We start from the raw sequence: 20,775 nt of genomic DNA on the forward strand, positions 1-20,775 counted from the left end.
TAAAAAGAAACCTTACAAAACAAGGACTTAAAACAGCGGCAATGAACAGACTGAACTGCTTCATACAAAAGCTGCTTTGAAATATGATTACCAGAGGATGTAGCTGAGTATCCATTGAAGCTGCTGTTGTTTCAAAAACCTGCAAAGAATTTACTAGCTCCTGGGCAGGAGCATCTCCTTTTTCCAGTAAGGACTTTCGGTCTGTAAAAAGCAGAAAAGGTGTCCAGTTTAAGACTGACATACTGACCCAGCCTACCAGCCCCCCAGCTTAAATCAGAAGTGTAATTACCAAAATTATTTATGTGAATGTTGTTCCTTAATGAACCAACCATAGCATCCCAGAGATGTGGCAAACCCGTTGCCATTTCAGCACCAAAATGTTTAGCTATAGTAGATAAGGCAAATTCAGCTCCTCTTCTCTGTACAACATAAGGTTTCTGAGCCTAGAATTAAACAAAGTTGTGAAGACAGATACATTTAAGAAAAACAATTATTTTCAGGGAGGCTTCCATTGTTATATAGGCATTCAATTCTGATTGTGTTCATAGCTACCTACAACAGATTTACAAAGAAGAAAATCCATCAGCAAGTTACTTACCTTCTTCTTTATACAGGTAAAAAATTGAAAATATTTTATAGCAGATTTAAATCCTATAAATTTGGGGATTTGGCTTTTGCTGACACAGGAACATTTCAGCAAGAGGTTTTCCAACTGTTTCCAGTTCAAGAACCTCGGATATCACCAATATAGGGACACCAAGAACAGTAACATGCTAGCAAAACTTCCCAAAAAACAATACTTGATTTGTTATTAAGCCCTTTCTCTTGTTCCCACACTCTTCAGAAAGTAGAATTGATAAAAATCACTTTAACAATTAAGAGCAAAAATCCACAACTCTCTTTAGGAATCACAGTCCTAACTAGGATCTTATTAAAACATACTGAAGTTTCATATGAATAAAACTAACAAAAAATTTTAGTGTTTCAAGTGTGGAAGTCACATGTACATCCTAAAGCCAGTCATATTTCAACTACTGTTTTTAATGCTTCAGAGCATCCATTGTGCATCAAGATGACCAACACTAACATGAGTAACGGGACACAATCACAGCACAGTTTGTGGAAATCCATTTGCATAGATTTATATCGAGTTATTCATATTCTGTACTAAAATGTAAAATATTTCAGGAGTTAGTTTTCTTAATGACACACTGAAGATTTAAAACATCACCATCAATGAACACATGCTGCTTGCATCAAAATTTTACGTCAACTCAGTTCTCTCACAAAAAGATCCCAGATATCCGTATTATAATACTATCAACTCCAGAGAATTCAAAGTAATGGAAGGGAGGTGTGGATGTGCAAGTTGCAAATGCCAGTTTTTGAAATTTACCTCATCAAGTTCAGTAGGAATGCTTCCACTACTGCCAGTGGGGAGATCTGCAATTGGGGCTTTTGGAGCTTTTGGAGTAGGACCTCGCCGACTTGTGATGGCAAAAGCAGCTTTCTGATGCCTGTACAATGTAATTATTCCCCTGTGCTTAGTAACTGTATGATGCATCCCATCTTTATCAGAGTTGGGCCCTGAAGGAAAAAAAGAGAACAGGTGACAACAACTTAAGCTGATGGCTATCTACAAGTCATCTGCAGATTTCAATGTGCTTTAAAATAAAAAAACAAAACAAAAAACTGTGTCATCGTCCTCAAGGATGGAAAAATTTAAGTATAGAGTTACTCTTAAGAGCACATTACAGACTTGGCATGAAAAATCTAAATGTGCAAACTGCCACATAAATTGTTATTCATCAGGAAACACAGGTTACAAAACTTCAGTCAAATATAGAAAGTTTGCACAAGTTTTTTTTATATAAAGCAACACATTATGTTCTAAAGTTTAAACAAACTTACACTGTGTCCTTTACAAACAGTTCAAGACTTCTATCATGATACAACAGCAGATGCCATCAGTATCTTTGGATTTGTTGTTGTTTCTATTTGTGCTAATCAGCTTAATTTTTAATCAGATATGAATGTTATTCTACTCTGAGACGAAGGAGGACACATTAATTAAGAAAAAGGAAAATGTATAACAGTCAAACCTTAAAAGCAGATTAGAATCTTGCAGAGTATTAAGTTCTTAATTTGTGTTGTTTATTCGATCCATACATTTTTAGCAAGAGACAGTCATTTAAAAAAATCCATGACCATAGCATGCACAGGATTATTTGTTCATTTCCAACACTGTCCTCATCTTTTTTTAATCTTACTATTAGCCTATGGAACATAACACAAGCCAGACTTTTTTCTAACAGGCTACTCTTATTTCCATACTTAATTTCAATTAAAAGCTTCATAAGATATGTAAATGAAATGTGATAAGTGGATAACCACTGAGTAACAGTAAATAACTGCAAATTGGAACTAAGGTCTTTTATACGTACATTTTCTGAAAACTATACACATCATTAGTTGCACACAGTGCGTAGTTTAAGATACCTAAATGAAATAATTACTAATCAACAAAGGCTCAGTTGCTGGCATTTTAGAAACACTGAAAACAAGACTTACTCAAGTACTCATTTTAACTGTTCAGAGACAAGCACAGACATTTTAAGAATCCTGGCAGTCTTAGATATCATACCTTTTGAGTTTTCATGGCTACTCTGAGGCTGTGCAGGACATGCTGCTAGTGGGGTAAGATGTGGATCCACACAGAGGGAGTTGCAGAGATTTTTTATAATCTTTGAGTTGGGACAAGGAGACCTTGTTGTACACTGCTGAAGCAACTTTGCTATAGATGAAGCCACATAGTTTTGTACTAGTGTATTCTCCTCCTTTTTGATAGCTTCCATTAAGGGTTTTATAACAGGATTTAGTTTTTCTGGAAGTTGCTGCAAGTTCACAACTGCACATGCAGTAAATGTATGGACTCGCAGATGCAACACTTGCCATTCTTGATTTGTTTCTGTAACGGTCATTTGGACTTGTTGTCGTTTACTGTCCAACTGTTGTAGAATTTTAGGACTCAAAGTAAAGGATGATGTCACTTCGTTGAAAACAGAAGTAACCTAATAAAAAAGAAGAGTTACAAACCTGTTTCATTTACTGTAAAATGGGATATCCTCTGAAAACTATGGTTTTTCATGGTAGAACATGAGTCACTTCATCATCAATTATTCTATTGTATGAGTATTATCATCTTGATTTTTCCAGCAAATAGTAGGAAATACTCCAAAATGTAATTGCTGGAATCTTGAACTGCAGCTCAAGGGCAAAATCAGGCATATTACGAACATTTCAAGTCTAGACTCCCAAAGCTAAAAGAGGAGTTTACATATTCTTCCAAATTTCGATTGTCCTGTATCTGCCAGATATATCCACAAATTCTGGCAATACATAAGCACGTGACAGATAAGCAAAGGAGAATGTTATGAATACAAGAGGCCAGAAAGGATGTGCAAGGTCCCATGCATGGAGAAGTTGTTTCTAAGCTGATTTTCTTTTGAGGAAAAAGACTGGGATTAAAATCTAAGGAAAAAAAATCAGCACAACACAGTAGTTGGAGAACTTGCATATCCTCCGCCAGTCACAACTGACTGACAACTGTTGCTTAAATCTTTCACAGGAAACAGATTAAAAGCAATGTGGAACATGGAAATGATAGGATAGTTAGGCTCTTAAGTACAGGAAAGACGACAGCTGTTGAGAAGGTTAGTCTGAGGGGGGCTTTTTGTTGGTTTTTGCCTGTTACTTTTAAATGTTCAGGTCAAGTCTTTCAACTATCAGACTTGTACTGCTTCATTCTGTAGATACCTCAAGTTCTATTTCACATGACCTTGATGACTGGAATGACCAAAGGATGCAAGAAATACGAATAGCAAGAAGGAGCACAGGGTTTTTCCATCTGATGTATGAAGATCCCATACTACAAAGCAGAGTAGGTTTGGTGTCTGTATTTCAAGGAAACTTGAAGAGTTGAAAAGGGTGCAGAAGACAGCCATAGAAAATAGCAAATAGTTGTGGAATGAGTCTTCTAATCCAGAATGGAAGTCTTCTGGAAAAACATGCATTGGTCAAGCAGTCCTGTTACTAGACTGAAGAGTAAAAAGTTGAGATATATGAAAACTCCTGTACTTCACAGACTATGAGCTCACATGATTCTGTCTGGCTTTACCTTGGGAATTTATTCATTTTAGATAATAGCTATAATCAGACTGGGTGCCAAAAGCCCACATACACTATCATCTATAACTTTAAAGACATGTTGAGATTTCCAAGTTAAGCTACTGCATATTACTACATAAATACTACCCTCTGAGAATTTCAAGATCCATCATACTACAGTCATCATGGCCATAATCATTGTGCTGGGTTTGGCTGGGGCAGAGTTAATTTTCTTCATAGTAGCTAGTACAGGGCTATGTTTTAGATTCGTGCTGGAAACTGTTGTAAATTCAGGGATGGTTTTTGTTACTGTTGAGCAGTGCTTACACAGAGTCAAGGCCTTTTCTGCTTCTCACCCCACCAGTGAGGAGGCTGGGGTTGCACAATTAGTTGGGAGGGGACACAGCTGGGACAGCTGACCCCAACTGACCAGAGGAATATTCCAGACCATATGACATTATGCTCAGCAATATAAACCTTGAAGAAGGAGGAAGGGGCAGACATTTGGAATTATGGCATTTGTCTTCCCACGTAACAATTACGCACAATAGAGCCCCGCTTTCCTGCAGATGGCTGAACACCTGCCTGCCCATGGGAAGTGGTGAACGAATTCCTTGTTTTGCTTTGCTTGCACGCACAGCTTTTGCTTTACCTATTAAACTGCCTTTACCTCAACCCACAAGTTTTCTTACTTTTACCCTTCTGATTCTCTCTCCCATCCCACCGAGGGGGAGTGAGCAAGCAGCTGTGTGGTGCTTAATTGCCAGCTGGGGTTAAACCATGACAATCATACAAACTTAAACCTTCTCTTATTCTTCCCCTTATCCTCAGCATCCCAGTTGCTCACATGAAACATCCAGGATCCTAATCCCACTGCTCCCCCACCCCAAGCTGCACCACATCCATCACCATTCCTTCAACCCCCAAATCTACACAACCCTTCCACCCCAGTCCCCTTTTATTTTGCAGGCTCGCAAATCCACAAGCTCTTCATTTACATCCTACCTCATCTGTCCATACTCATCTTTCTCTGCTTAAGAGGCCAGTCTGGGGTTAGAAGAATGACCTTTTAGTTTGTTGTCCCAACACAGAAATCATAGAATCATTTAGGTTGGAAAAGACCCTTAAGATCATCAAGTCCAACTGTTAACCCAGTACTGTCAAGTCCGCCACTAAACCACGTCCTTAAGTACCACATCTATACATCTTTTTAAATACCTCCAGGGATGGTGACTCCACCACTTCCCTGGGCAGCCTGTTCCAATGCTTGACAACCCTTTCAGTGAAGAGATTTTCCTAATATCCAATCTAAACCTCCCCTGGCACAACTTGAGTCCATTTCCTCTCATCCTATCGCTTGTTCCTTGGGAGAAGATACCAACACCCACCTCACTACAACCTCTGTTCAGGTAGTTGTAGAGAACGATTGAGGCCTTCCTCGAGTCTTCTTTTCTCCAGGCTAAACAACCCCAGTTCCATCAGCTTCTCCTCCTAAGACTTGTGCTCTAGTCACTTCACCAGCTTTGTTGCTCTTCTTTGGACATGCTCCAGCACCTGAATGTCTTTCTTTTAGTGAGTGGCCCAAACCTGAACACAGTACTCAAGGTACAGTCTCGCCAGTGCCAAGTACGGGCGGACGATTACTTCCCTAGTCCTGCTGGCCACACTATTTCTGCTCTATTTTTGCTTACAGAGCTTTTCATGTCAAGAGCTACTTTCTGTTAGCACATCTAACACTGATGTTTTCTGACTGAAAAAGACAAAACAATTGAGCAGCCAGGAAAAAAAAACCCCACTTTTAAAACATGACTGGGGCGTCAGGCAGAGAAGGTCTAGAATCTACAGTTTATTTACTAGTCTTTTGAGAGTGGCAGGTTCCTGCCTGCTTTGTTTTCTTCTGTGTAGATTTCAATAGTGAATCTACACCCGGAATCAGAACACTCAATTTCTTCTCCTGTTAAGTATGTACCTTGCATTCTACTCAATGTTTGGCATAGTCTGTAAACACCACAGGGAAGTGGTATCTATTACATATCTCATGTCAAAGGATGCATAAAGTCACCACATTATTTCTGAAAGTTATTGTCTGTGTAGTAATTATGCTGAAGATGTATTTCAAGACAAGAATAGATCTGAAGGAAGGGCAGGCATGCCTCTACTTACCAGCTCATTAGCTTGATCTATTGTAAATACACTGCAGTTTACTCTGTTTCCAATGTCAATGTGTGCATCAGCTAACAAGGAGATGAGTTGTTTACATTCATTCTGCATTCGTGTAAAAGGAACAGCAATTTCATCATAATAGAGATGTTCAGAAAGAACCCCAAGTAAACGAGGTTGCACACAAATGGCCACAGTTCTACACTCCTATAACAGGAAAAGACATGATTTGTATTTGAGTAATCACAATCTTTTGTTTGGTTTTGGGCACTAAACAGAGCAATCTAGCTACAAAAATCCAGTTTCCAGAGGCACCATTAACATTTGTAACCTGTATTATTAAAGATTATGAACAAAATCTTCAGTCTGCCACTAGAACAGAAGTGATAGCAAACACAGGGAAAACAGTCATGTTAAAAGGAATCATTGACCTTAGGTAACATGCGTCTTGAGAATAGACTTATTTGTAGAATAAATGTGAACATATTTACTGATTCATAGTTCTGACAGTTGGCATTTAGCTACCAAGTAACATATTCCTCCATTGTCTAACAATCAAGATTTTAGTATTTAGATGTATAAATACCATTTTAGCTTATCAACTGAAATTTTATTTCAAGCTAAGTAGCAGACAACAAGCTGTGGATTAAGATAGTAAGTAAAATTTATTTTTGCTACAGAAACATCCTACCTTTTGCAAGGCTGCCCACTCACAGATTACTAATGCAACACTAATCCTCTGCAAGGCAGATTTAGAATTCAAGTGGAAGAGCAGTAGCTGAGCTAATGATTCAGCTGGCTTTATTTCTTGAGTAACAGTATTTACACCTGGGTCACAAATGCAGCAACAAAGTGCTCCCAGCAACCTGACAAAAGGAGAAAGAACAGTCATTTCAGTGTTAATTACTCTGCAATTAGCAATTCAAAATCAAAATGCCAAAAAAGTCTACACAATTAGATTGACAAAAACACTATATAATGAAAAACATAAATTGCTTTTAAATATTTTTTCAGATTTCCAGTAAACTGACTTTGCTGCCATCATCCGAGCTCGCATGACAACATAATCCCTGGTTGCTGGATCTTCTGCAATGCTGTCTGCCCCAGCAATATATTCCTGAATCACTTCCTTATTCTGGGTTTGACCTTGACGCAGTTTAGCACCTGCTTTTTCCTATGGAATAAAGTTGGGAGAGGTTGAAAGTAAATGTGTTTGTAATAAAAAGAGATGAATTCATATTCCATAACATTTCCAATAACCATCATATCCTGCAAAAGTTGGACTAAGCCAGAATGTTTCTTGGATAAACAGACTTCGTAAAGTAGTTAATCATTGTAAATCACCTCTCCACTAATAGTATACTATGGTCCTATTAAATGTATGATATGGTTCCTTCACTATAACATTAAAACTAATACTCAACATATAACTGATAAACTGAGCCCACAGAGGAAAAAGGAAACCTTTTTCAGCACATTTTCAGAAATAACATAATGCTTTTAGACTTAACTCAGTCCTGCAAATAGATGGTTTTGGAACCATGATGGTTGTGGAACCATGTAAATAAAAACTTTATAAAGCATTCACAGGGAGCATGCTATGTGACAGAACTTTGAACTCTCATGGAAAACCTGACAAGAACTATTAGGCTCTACAGACTTGAGGTTTGTGAGATAGGCTACATTTGGAGTTGCAGAAAGGCACCACCACTCCCCTTTAGCACCTTTAGAACACGTCTTTATATACAGCTGATCAGTTTCCTACTCTCCCCAGAACAGTTAGCGAGGTCACATTTCACTTACTTTTGATCTGGTTTTTACTTCTAGCAACATGTTTAAGTCAATGGGCAAATGAGACGGCTGCATCATTAAGCAGAGCCAGGCTCCCATCCATGGACAAGCAGCTGCAACCACATACTGTACAGACGCCTTGTTTAACAGTTCCAGCCATACCTTGGGAAAGAACCATAGTGGAAATCACAGCAAATTTCTGTGGTCTATGTAAGATCATATACATGCTGATAAACTGTAGAAACCATCCTGTTCTCCTTCACTCTATAGTAAAGCATCACATAGACCAACTACAAAATAATTAACACAAACACACTATTCTTTATCTGCACAAAAGTGCAGAGGATACAAAAGAATAGGGTACACAAACACTATGTATCTAGGCCATGAGTCATGCAAATACCTTGTGAATAAGATCCAGAATTTCTTGGTTGCTTTCTAAGATACAAAATTGAAATATGTGCCTCAACATGTCTTGCAGAATTGGAGTCAGCCATGTTGAAGAGCTCTGAAACAAGGATATCGTATGATCAAGCAGATTCCAATGTATATCCCAGTAAAACACTAATAACTTTAATTCTTACCTGGTCTTGGGTAGACAGCAGGGTGAATAATGTTTCCAGTGCTGCTTTTCGCACAGAAGATATCGTATGATGCAAGAACGGCCACACACGTGGGACCAAAACTGTGAGTGATTGCTGAATACTAGTATATGAAGGGAAGATGTAGAGGCAGTGACAGGGGGAAAAAAAACCAAACACACAGAGCTAAGTTAATTTTGTTTATCCTCAGTTAAAGTTTTATCCAAAAGAAAGCTTTTTAAAAAAGAAAAGTATTATTGCATATGCTTGGTGATTTTAAATGAAGGATCAAGTTACTACAGCTTAAACATTTGAAATAGTTCAAATCAGTAACTTTTTTCAGGAAAATACTGTTTTTTCTTACTGGTATAAAGAACTAGTCTATTCAAGCACATACTTTTACCGTGTTGTTTCCTGCATTATATTTTGGGCTTTATTCAACTATTTAGAAAAGAGGTTTTTTTTAGTTATGTTTTGAATTTATTATTAGGCATTTACGAGCTTAGAAATAATTAAAAACAAACTTGGATCTTTTGTGCATGAACTTGCACATCAACTGATGCAAGTAGTACATGCTGAATTAAAGATTGCATTAGTGAAAAAAACTTTATTCTTCATTTTGGATTTGGGCAAAAACGAGCTTCAGCAGTGACAATCATATAGGATGAGAAAGGTATGATGTATAAAGCATCTACCTTGAGTGCAGATGCTGTGAGTTTACTATGTATATTACGAAAAATGTTAACATACTAACATGCAATTCCTTTAATTTGACAGAGTCCCAAACAGAGGAACTAGGCATTGTCTTGAGTCACAGAATTACTGGTTGTGCTATTGATGTGCATTTTCAAGATTGTAGCTTTCTTTAGAACTGTTCCAATAGCAAAGTTCCACAGGCACATGCACATGTTTTAATGTACACATTTTGCTCTCTTATTTGGAGTTTGTCAACAAGGAGCAGACAAACAAGAAGTCTGTGGGCAGGACCACCATATATATGAGTGTAGCTGATATCCTTTACTATTTTAATATTTGCCCAAGATGAATGCAGAGAGAGGGGACAAAAAAAAGTCACATATAAACAACATCTAGTACCTTTTAAGTATTTTGTTGCCTTTTACTAATGTAATGAAAATAGAAGCACTGTCCTAACCTTCACTTTAAGGAAAAGGAAGAGTAAAATTAAAACACTGATTTAATTTAAGCATCTCCTTGGCATATGATTTGAAAGCAACTTTGATTATTCCAATTTGAAAATAACTGGACAGTCAAACCTGCAATACTGAAGCAATATTAATTAAAAAGTTACCTGCATTTGCGGACCTGAGGATAAGTCAGAAGGGAAGAAAGAAGGATCATGATACTGTTTGTGGAAGCTGTCAAGTCATCCAACTCCAGAAGTGCATCCCACAAGGTATTAAGAATAAAAGGCACCTACACAAATAAGCAGAAGAGGTTGTCGTAACAAAAAAAAAAAAGGAAAATCCAAGTGCTGTCTCTAAGCATTATTTTCTTCACTCAGACCAAAAGTGAACTTTTCAATCAGAATTGATGGAAAACAATTCAGTCACCTTCTGAGATTGAAGTTGAACCAGGCTTTCCACTACTGGTACTAAAGATGCTGCAGCAACAGCTCTGACATCATCATCTAGATCCTGGAGACCTTCAATTATTGCAGGCAACACTTTAGGCAGTAAAGTGTTGATCATGTCCTGCCAAAAAGATCAAAAGCATTTTAAACTTAAAAAGCATATAATGCCCCAACAACTAAGATTACTCTAAGTGTCTGGATAAACCTGTTTGCTATATAAAACAGAAGCTACAGGTCCAAGACTATAATCTAAATATTGTAAGTTACCATTCATGAAGTAAAACCTAAGTTATAAATTTGAATGAGCTGTAACTCAGCTCAGTTTTGGTGTAAACAAAACTCAGTGTTTGCAGAATACCATGAATATACTAAACCTCTGCAGCACTCAGCTCTTGTTAACCTCATACATTAAAGTATCATCAAAACCAGGCAAGCATAGCCTCCGTTTATAATGTTTTGTGCAAGTAACTTACCAAGCTACAACAGTACAAGTTTGCGATACACTTGCAGATTTCTGCAGACTGAATATAAAAATGCAGTCACATCTTATAACCCACATGAGACTGCAGTGCAAGCAAAGCTTGCTTTATCATGCCTATGTACTGTTCAGCCACACCTTCTACTTTGAGCAGAGCTTTTTGTTCCAAAGCTCTATTTGTCATGAGGGTTATTACCTGACGTACTGCCAAAGCATACTTTATTCCTAGGAGACCACCATGTCTCACTTCCCACTGTTCCTGTGTAAGCAGCTTCAGGAGAACATCCACAGTTTTATGAACTCCAGTCTCATTCATATGTTTCAATACTACTCCCAAAGTCTGAGCACAAGTCTCACGTACTGGTGCTACCACCTAGGATAAATGATAAAACAGATTCTAAGTCAATTTTCATACAGAAGAAAGAAACCCATATGCTTAGAGTCAGATGACCAAAACTGCTATACAACAAGGTGAAATTTATGTATCAATTACTTTGTAATAAGTATCTGTGAGCAGTTATAACAGGTCTATGCAGTAGCATGGTACAAAGCATAGCTGATCTACCTGTTCACTCAGACAACTTACTTCATCTGAAACAAAGTCTCCAAATCTGTCTAATGCAAACACACAAAGAAGTCTAATAACCAAGTCTTCTAGCCACTCCTGATGCTGCTGAATCATCTGTAAAAAGAGACAAATTGAACACCTTGACTATATTTATTCATAAATGATTTCTGATATGCTTGCTTTAGCTAAAATTTATGAGATATGACAACATGTTTAAATTGACTGAATATAGTCATCTTGCACAGATAGTCAAGGTAAAATAGCCAGCACTAATTCAGCTCACCTAGCTTATTACAAACATCATGATTTATTTTTTTAAAAAAACCACATAGTACCTTTATCAAAAGGCTAGAGAGCACCTTGTAAGGTACACAAATAATTTTATCCCTACACAGCACACAAAGGTAAGGTCATTCAGATAATCTATACTGACTAATGTCAACATGTCCTAGGCAAGTGTCACGGTTTAAGCCCAGCTGACAACAAAGCACCATGAGGCCACTTGCTTACTCCACCCCTCCCAGTGGGATGGGGAGGAGAAAACATAACAAAAAGCTAATCAGTTGACACAAGGATGGGGAGGGATCAGTCACCAATTATCATCACAGGCAAAGAACAGACTCAACTTGGGGAAAAACCAAAATCAATTTAAGTTACTTCCAATCAAATCAAAACAGGATAATAGGAAGTAAAACTAGATTTTGTAACAGCTTCCCCACACCCCTCCCTTCTTCTCAGGCTCAACTCCACTCCTAATTTTCTCCACCTTCCCCCTTCCAGTGGCACAGGGGGATGGGGAATGGGGATTGGGGTCAATTCATCAGACACTGTCTCTGCCACTCCTTCCTCCTCAGGGGGAGGACTCCTCACTCATGCCCTGCTCCACCATGGGGTCCCTCCCACAGGAGACAGTCCTCCACTAACTTCTCCAACGTGGGTCCTTCCCACGGGCTGCAGTTCTTCACAAACTGCTCCAGTGTTGGTCCTTTTCAGGGGCTGCAGTCCTTCAGGCACAGACTGGTCCAGCACAAGCTTTCCCATGGAGTCACAGCCATCTTTCGGCACAACCACCTCCTCTGGCATGAGGTCCTCCAAAGGCTGCAGGTGGCCATCTTCTCCACCGTTCACCTCCATGGGCTGCAGGGGCATCACCTCCTCTGCACACCTCCTCCCCCTCCTTCTTCACTGACCTTGGTGTCTGCAGAGGGGTTTTCTCTCACATTCCACTCCCCTCTCTGCTGCAGGTTTCCCTTCTTAAATCTGTTCTCCCAGAGGCACTACCACCGTCACCGATGGGCTTGGCCTTGGCCAGAGGCGGGTCCAACTTGGAGCCAGGGAAGCTCCTAGCAGCTTCTCACAGGAGCCATCCCTGGAGCCCCCCTCCCCCACTACAAAAACCCCATCACACAAACCCAAAACATTCCACCCCTCGCCTCCGCAAATCACACATTTAAGGATTATCATTAAAATCACAAACTTCATTCACATCAACAAAAAAAAAAAAGACCTCCCCGCAACAAAATTAACATCATCACAATACCAAACAGAAGTAGATGATTTACACATAATTTACCCCTCATCCCTCCACCACAATTAAACCAACCAAAATTCCCCATTAGTATTCCACTAACACCGTTCAGTCCATGTTTTGCATGTTTCCTCTCCCAATTACTATCCTTATCTTGAAACATTCCTCTTGCCCCACAGCTGGGCACCACAAGAGACAGTCATGGTTTAAGCCCAGCTGACAACAAAGCACCATGAGGCCACTTGCTTACTCCTTGCCCCCGCTGGGATGGGGAGGAGGAAATTTAAGCAAAAGCTGATGGGTTGACTCAAGGATGGGGAGGGATCAGTCACCAATTATCATCACAGGCAAAGAACAGACTCAACTTGGGGAAAAACCAAAATCAATTTAAGTTACTTCCAATCAAATCAAAACAGGATAATAGGAAGTAAAACTAGATTTTGTAACAGCTTCCCCACACCCCTCCCTTCTTCTCAGGCTCAACTCCACTCCTAATTTTCTCCACCTTCCCCCTTCCAGTGGCACAGGGGGATGGGGAATGGGGATTGGGGTCAATTCATCAGACACTGTCTCTGCCACTCCTTCCTCCTCAGGGGGAGGACTCCTCACTCATGCCCTGCTCCACCATGGGGTCCCTCCCACAGGAGACAGTCCTCCACTAACTTCTCCAACGTGGGTCCTTCCCACGGGCTGCAGTTCTTCACAAACTGCTCCAGTGTTGGTCCTTTTCAGGGGCTGCAGTCCTTCAGGCACAGATTGGTCCAGCACAAGCTTTCCCATGGAGTCACAGCCATCTTTCGGCACAACCACCTCCTCTGGCATGAGGTCCTCCAAAGGCTGCAGGTGGCCATCTTCTCCACCGTTCACCTCCATGGGCTGCAGGGGGACAGCCTGCCATCTCACCACAGGCTGCAGGGGCATCACCTCCTCTGGCACACCTCCTCCCCCTCCTTCTTCATCGACCTTGGTGTCTGCAGAGGGGTTCTCTCACATTCCACTCCCCTCTCTGCTGCAGGTTTCCCTTCTTAAATCTGTTCTCCCAGAGGCACTACCACCGTCACCGATGGGCTTGGCCTTGGCCAGAGGCGGGTCCAACTTGGAGCCAGGGAAGCTCCTAGCAGCTTCTCACAGGAGCCATCCCTGGAGCCCCCCTCCCCCACTACAAAAACCCCACCACACAAACCAAAACCAGAAAGTTAATTAATCATGTTTGAAGAATATTTACAAATAAACATGAACTATGAAGCAGTATTTCACTGTGGGAGATCCAGTGAAAGGAACTTCCTTTTCAGCCACATCTCCTCCAGGTTTAACAATGCAATTTAGACCAAGCTTGTCTTGAAGCTCTGGCTTCTGTTTATTAGAGACCCAATAGCTCAGTAGCTCTGAATCCCAGAGCAGAAGCCCCATAAAAGCAACTGCTCAGACATCATCTGTCTCATCTCCACTATTTGCCTACTAGATCACCACTTCCCTTGAAAACTATCATTTTAATGAATAAAACTTTCATCATATTATGGATTTGATATTCCCATACATGTGAAAGAATGCATATAGCATGCACAGAAGCCTTTGAAGCTAGCACGGAGTACACATACTCTTTCCATAGATAGTTAAGAAACTGTTTAAAGTATCTTATTATTGCAGCGTGTGTTATTACTACCCCACAATCTCCATGGAACAAATACTACTCCATATGGAAGCAAGAAGAGATAGCAGCTTTGGCTTTCCCTATACACAAAATATGCTGAAGTAGTTTGATTTACATTTGATAAGTGTATCTCCTCATTATTCAACACTCTCTAAACCACAAGCTCTCCTAGCTGCTTTTACAGCAGGGAAGTCAGTATGAATCTGGATGAGATTTGCTATCAGTAAACAAGCTACTACTGTTGGATATTTAAAAAAAAAGTGTTTTCCTTTTAGATAGACTATTTAAATACTTTTTCTCATAATAACAAAGCAAGCAGATCAATAGAGTCACCTTACTATTTAAGTGACTAGAATCATATGGTCTGAGACACTTCACTAGAGTTACATAATCAACTTGTCAATTCTGTTTCAGCACACCCTTACCATGACCTGAAAACAGTATTTTCTAGTATGGAAGCTAGTGTTTAGTAACTTCACACTCAGTCTACATATTAATGGCTACTTATACAGTAGTATTGTTTTTTGCACAGCCCTTTTAAAAAGAATGTAAATTTTTCATCAGCGCATACAGTGATTTCATCCAAATCATTTTGATCAGACAAATCTCATGGTTTATATTCCTCCAGATCACGCACCTCCTGCAAACCTTAAGTATTAAGAAGTCTGTTTTCTAAACTTCATTTAAGTAACATGTTAAGTCTACATGACTGAAAACGTACCTCCTCTAAAGAGCTATCTCCCATTTTACCACCACTTTTACCATGAGCTTTAAGTATCTCTCTCAGTCCAGTACCTGCACCATGTCGAACCTAGAAAAGTGAAATAAAAAGTAAATTTTTAAATGTTTAGGAACAGAAGATAAAAATAACACTGCATAACTGAAACAATACTTTTTTATTCTTAATAGAGATGTTTCAAGTGCTGCAAAGTTACTAGTACTTAAGACTTGTGGGAAAGGGTAGTATTTTATTAGATCAAATCATATACTTAAATACTTATCTGCCTAAAACCAACCTGTTTTTCTTAAGTATTTGCCAGCTTATGGACAGAAGTAATTAAGAACTGTTTCTATTTTCTAACACAGAAGATATTGTTACCATATTTGCAGTAATGTAGCCAAAGACAGTTTTTATTCAAAGACAGTTTTCATTTAGTTTTACCTCACTGTAAGACACTAGTTTTCAAAGAAAGAGCAACTAGAAGATATTACTGTTTTTAGTAAGTTATAAGCTAAAGAAAAGCAGTACTCTTATTTCTTTATATTTCTCTTTATATTATGTATTTCTATTATTTTTATTAAAACTATTATTTTTTAAACAGAGTTTGGATTCCCACTGAATATTTTGGGGTCTGCAAAACAAATTTCTGAGAATTACTGTTCTGCATAGCTTACAAACCTGCCTTGCTTGGGTAAATATTAAAAAAAATAAGTGAACAAGTGATATGGGAAAGCAATTTATAGCCACTTATATGTTCCCAAACATGAACAGCTGAACACACTAGGAAGAGTTTTGGAAATGACAGACCAGTAGAAAGATGTGCTACAGGCGCACCTGTTTCTCATATTTTTGATATGTAACTGGACTAGTAATTGGCTAAACAAGAAAAGCCCACTCAATAGATACACAGGAAGTTGCAAAAGCAAAGTTCTGAACCAGGTTTTCATTGAGAGGTTTTTACATAGGTTAGAGCAGAACTTGCTCCTTTTCTTTTTTTTAAAGGGCATTTTATACACATGCTTGTTGCTAGTAGAAAAATATATTGTATTTCATTTCATGATAGTAACAACTAGAACTGAGTAGTTGGTAGGTTCTCCCTTAATCAGAATATCTTAGATGAAATGCAAGCATACATGTGCCCATATGTACAGCTCAGTGGTTGTTGATAAAATCTATAAGCAAGCCAATAAAAATCAGCCAGAGCACCTAGTCTTAGAATCTTAATTGTTCACAATACACCAATCATTTGTTTATTTGGTCCAAGGCTGCTTATGAGCTAGTTTTTACAAGCCAAAAGAGGAAGACTTTGCTAGTTAACTTCTCAGCTTCTGCAAACACAAAACAGCAAGACAGACAAATGTATAAAGGAAACAGCAGTAGTAGGATTCATCTTGCCTAACTTCAGCTGCCTATAAGCTAGGCAAGCAGTCTGAACTAGTCATCCAGGCTGCCTTTGCAAGAATATGCCAGAGGACCATTTTATAAACATGTACGTTGAGGTAGTTTAACCTGTTTTTCATCCAGAACATACTGTAATAATGATTCTATATTGATAGACTTCCTTAATTAAGATGCACGCGCCCTGTATCAAATGTACTGAGAAAGGTATGAGAATGTCTGCATTCCAGGAGACAAGTCAACTTTGGCTTCAAATGCAAACAGCCTGCCTTCAAGTAAGGTGAGGCTTATTAGCTCAGATGCAGTGATGTGCCACACAAATGTAATTATCCTTTTTCTGGGCCCAAAATAATTGTGCTAGTTGCATATGATCTATCTCTGTGTTTCCAAGTTTGAGGTCAGTATGGGCAGAGCCAAATTGCTATTACTGAAACTGTGCTACAGATATACCTAAGTATGTTACAGTTGGTGTTAACATTTACTCTTTCAAAAGATCAACATTTTTATAAGTTAGTTGACAACAGTTATTTCCATGTTCTGCTCAACGAAGAAAGACCATTGTCAGCTACTTCATATTTTTGCTTAGAATTGATATCAAAGTTTGTGGAAAACAGTATAAGGACTAAATAAAAGCAGGAGCAGAACAGGGTTTGAATCTTGAAAATAAGTTGTCTAGGCAACAAAAAAAATATAGTTTTTTTAGTTGGTATTTACTATCATTCTGAAAAAAGTTAAAAGTTCATTTTTATAAATGAAGAGAACAACTAATGATTTGTAGCCTACCCTCTATTACCAAAGAATCTTTCCCCCTCCTTTTCTACTAGCTTAGCATTAGACAAACATGCCACTGTTGTCAGCAAGACTCACATGATATTCCTCAAACTCTTGACGAATCCAAGCCTGTTATTTGCTTAGTCTTTTTGACCATCAATTCATGTGCTTTTGTGTTGCTTGTATTTCAATACTTCCAGAATTCTCACTTATCACTGCTTTCCATACCTTTCCCACTCTCCACTTGAGTATACGTTACACATCTGTTTTCATTTCCCCTTTAAACAATTCTTAAAAAACACTTGTTCTCTAAAAGCAGATTTGACTTGGCCATGTAATCCATTTTTATGATTGATGTAATTTTTGATATCTAGCAAAATGTTCTTAAGACCTACACATAAATTTTTTGTGCTTCTCTTGAAGCCTTTCTTTAAATCTATAGTTACACCTTAGATACTGCATATACGTCTTACCTCCCAAGAAGGGTTAAAGAGATCATTGCACACCTCTTCACAAAAGCTTTCCAGAGGCCATTCATTTGCCTAAATTCATAAAAAATTATTAAAAGAGATCAAGCGAACACTTTTTATATTGTATTCCACTTAGGTGAAAATAACAAAGACCTCCAAAAGCTTAAGTATTTTTCTTTGTCACTGGACAGAATTAAAAAAACAACCAGCTTTTTCCCACACTTTAGAAACTTTGCTGATTGGCACTGGATCTTTTAAAAAGCTTATGAAGTTTGTCTGTTAGTAGGGTAACCTCTTCTCTATGGCAATTAATTTTGCTGTTCTGGAATTCAGCCTCCCTCTAGGAACCACACTAACGCAGAAAATTAAGCAAAGTTTCTTATACTCCCCAGTGATTCTTTAAATTTATGAACTTTGCCTTTAAAGAACATAACAGGTAAGTTTCAATTTGAAATTACACTACATAATCAAATTGGGTCAATTTGACCAGTAATAACCACCCTTTTCAAAATACATTCCACATTTTTGAAAACGAGAAGCATATCCACTAATCCCAAAATTTCCACAAGGAAACTGACAAGGCTGTGGAAAGGAAATTATGATACTAATATTAAGTTCACACCATCACAAACACAAAGCATTTGAAAGGCTAGCAACCAGCAGCTATTCAGCTTGCAGTTATCATTAATCTCTCAAATTCATTTTCCAATAAGAATTTAATTACTAACCTATGTCTGGAAAAATGTTCTTTTTGCAGAATACAGACTAATCAAGATAAAGTCTCTTCAAATAAATGTCTATATACCATTTGTATTCTGGTATAGCATTTCTTAAAATTTTTCAGCTTTTCAGTCTATTGAAACAAATGCAAGTTTTTCTAAGACTAAGGTAATTGTTTAACTCTTCAACTACTAACGACAGAACTTAATTCTAAATTAAGCCTAATTAAAGTAAGGCAAAGATTAAATAAAGTGTACATGAACATTTAGACCAAATTATTTATGGCCCAGTGTAATCCTATCATCTAAGTGTTTAGCACAGTTTTACAGTTTAATAACCTGGTCTGACACCTGCAATCCACATACTCAGGTTCATTTGGGTCAAACTGCTACCGATGGATTACATGTGTTTTCCTCCTCCATGCTATATACAGTTTGAAGCTCATTTGCTTCACTACATATAAAAGTAAGCTGACAACAGGGTTCTTTACTCCACTTCTCTTAATGCTAAAATAACTAAAGAATTTGGGAGCATAAAGGAGTTTTGGTTTACATTACTCTAAGAAACCGAATGATCACTCCTGCTAACAGCAGAACAACACATCATACCTCTTCTGGAGCATTTTCTACCAATGTTTTTGAGTCTGTGGCAGGCTGGTTGATGACAACATTTGCAACTTTTCTTCTCTTTTCTTCTGGTTCCCCATCAGTGCTATCGTTGCTGAGAAGGAACAAGTATAAGTTTATGAACTGAAAGTATGCTTTAGGGGAAATAATTACTTCTACAACTGAAGTTTTCAGATACAATGAAGTGTGACAAGAATACAAAACAAAGAGGTTTAACACTGTGAAATATGCAAAATAGTTAAGTTTATGTGTAAAAAGTTCAGTGAGGAGACAGTAGAATGCTGTCCCAAATTGGCAATCCTTCTCAACCCTTTGGAAGAAATAAATTCTTAAATAAAACTGAGGGAAGAATTTTGTTTATTGCTTGTTATAAACACAGTAGGTACAATATATCACTATAAACTACAGTGAGGAACACAGCATGCATCAGAAAGTTATATCTGAAATTTTTAGTTAATGCTTATCTTCTTAAATCCCCCATTTTCATGCACTATTCTCAAGCTGTATTTAATAACAGGAACAAACCACAAATTTTAACTGTGGCATCCCATTACTTCAAGATCCCTCTGAAGCTAGGTCCTTAACAAAGCTCTACTGGGAATAAGTACAGCATGCAAGCGTTTTATCATCAGCACAATTAGCACATAAAAGACTAAGATGCAAAGACTGTAGAAAGTTTTTCAACACATAAATCAAATCACAATCCCAGCTTAACTGACATAAAAGCAAACCAGTTCGCTATTATACCTCTTCTCATTAGCTTCCACTGCATCTCTGGATCTTTGCTTTGCAAATAGCTTAGCCATTCTTTTGGCTTTATTCTTTTGTCTACTGCTCATACCAGCTCGAAATTCTGAGTCAATTAACTCAGCAGCCTGAAGAGTCTGAAAGAGAAGTCATTCATTGTCAGCTCTTCTTACAATGAAGGTCCCGAAAAATCCTCAAACTCACATTGCTCTCAACTTCCCCAACCCTCCATCATTTCAAACTCAGAACAGCAGTTTGACATCAAATAATACTAATATGCAACTATGGGGCATAAGAATTCAGGAAGCCAAAGCATACCATATTAGACATTGATCAGACTCAAAATATAAGTATTATAACTGCAGAAGCACAAATAAAGCAAACCCACTGTATTATTCCTTGCAGTCAAACAGCCCGAGGTTTTACCTACAGGTTGTTTGTTTACTAGTGAAACTGAAGAAGGAGAATAGTCCAGATCTTCATCATTGAACAGATCTTCAGTATTCATCCCAATTGCAGCACCCATATCTAAGCCAAGTTTCTTTTGTAACAGTTTCCTCTGTCGCGCTATCCTCTCTTTAGGATCAATTTCACCTTAAAAAAAGTTTTTAAAAAAGGGAAGATGTGTCAGATTTCCAACTAGACGTATTATTGAAGATTTGCTCAATGAAACAACACAAGAAAGCCAGGAGTTACAGAATTAAGTTGTACTTGGCTAATACATCAATACAATCTTTTAAACCAAATCACACTGATTCCTAGGAAGACTTTTGCTGCTGCTGGAGCTATACTAGTACTTAAACTGAT

General features: G+C 38.2%; 1 protein-coding gene across 2 annotated transcripts in view; it reads right to left on the reverse strand.

Annotated features, from left to right (window-relative positions):
* The window catches only part of BTAF1 (B-TFIID TATA-box binding protein associated factor 1), a 52,245-nt gene that overhangs the window by 14,229 nt on the left and 17,241 nt on the right, over positions 1-20,775 (reverse strand). The window contains exons 5-23 of one of the 2 annotated variants that reach the window (XM_069796673.1): positions 20,399-20,562; positions 19,969-20,105; positions 19,204-19,315; positions 17,879-17,947; positions 15,237-15,326; positions 11,355-11,450; positions 10,965-11,141; positions 10,271-10,411; positions 10,009-10,133; positions 8,703-8,823; positions 8,522-8,626; positions 8,131-8,280; positions 7,359-7,501; positions 7,019-7,193; positions 6,331-6,534; positions 2,645-3,071; positions 1,397-1,587; positions 290-443; positions 92-201 (exon numbers count right to left, since the gene is read on the reverse strand). In XM_069796673.1, coding sequence (XP_069652774.1) covers positions 92-201; positions 290-443; positions 1,397-1,587; positions 2,645-3,071; positions 6,331-6,534; positions 7,019-7,193; positions 7,359-7,501; positions 8,131-8,280; positions 8,522-8,626; positions 8,703-8,823; positions 10,009-10,133; positions 10,271-10,411; positions 10,965-11,141; positions 11,355-11,450; positions 15,237-15,326; positions 17,879-17,947; positions 19,204-19,315; positions 19,969-20,105; positions 20,399-20,562 — 2,891 coding nt within the window. Of the gene's footprint in view, positions 1-91; positions 202-289; positions 444-1,396; positions 1,588-2,644; positions 3,072-6,330; positions 6,535-7,018; positions 7,194-7,358; positions 7,502-8,130; positions 8,281-8,521; positions 8,627-8,702; positions 8,824-10,008; positions 10,134-10,270; positions 10,412-10,964; positions 11,142-11,354; positions 11,451-15,236; positions 15,327-17,878; positions 17,948-19,203; positions 19,316-19,968; positions 20,106-20,356; positions 20,563-20,775 lie in introns of both variants that reach the window. The other variant, XM_069796672.1, reaches the window with a different exon arrangement.

The sequence above is a fragment of the Haliaeetus albicilla genome, chromosome 11 (genome assembly GCF_947461875.1).
Source record: "Haliaeetus albicilla chromosome 11, bHalAlb1.1, whole genome shotgun sequence".
NCBI lineage: Eukaryota > Metazoa > Chordata > Aves > Accipitriformes > Accipitridae > Haliaeetus > Haliaeetus albicilla.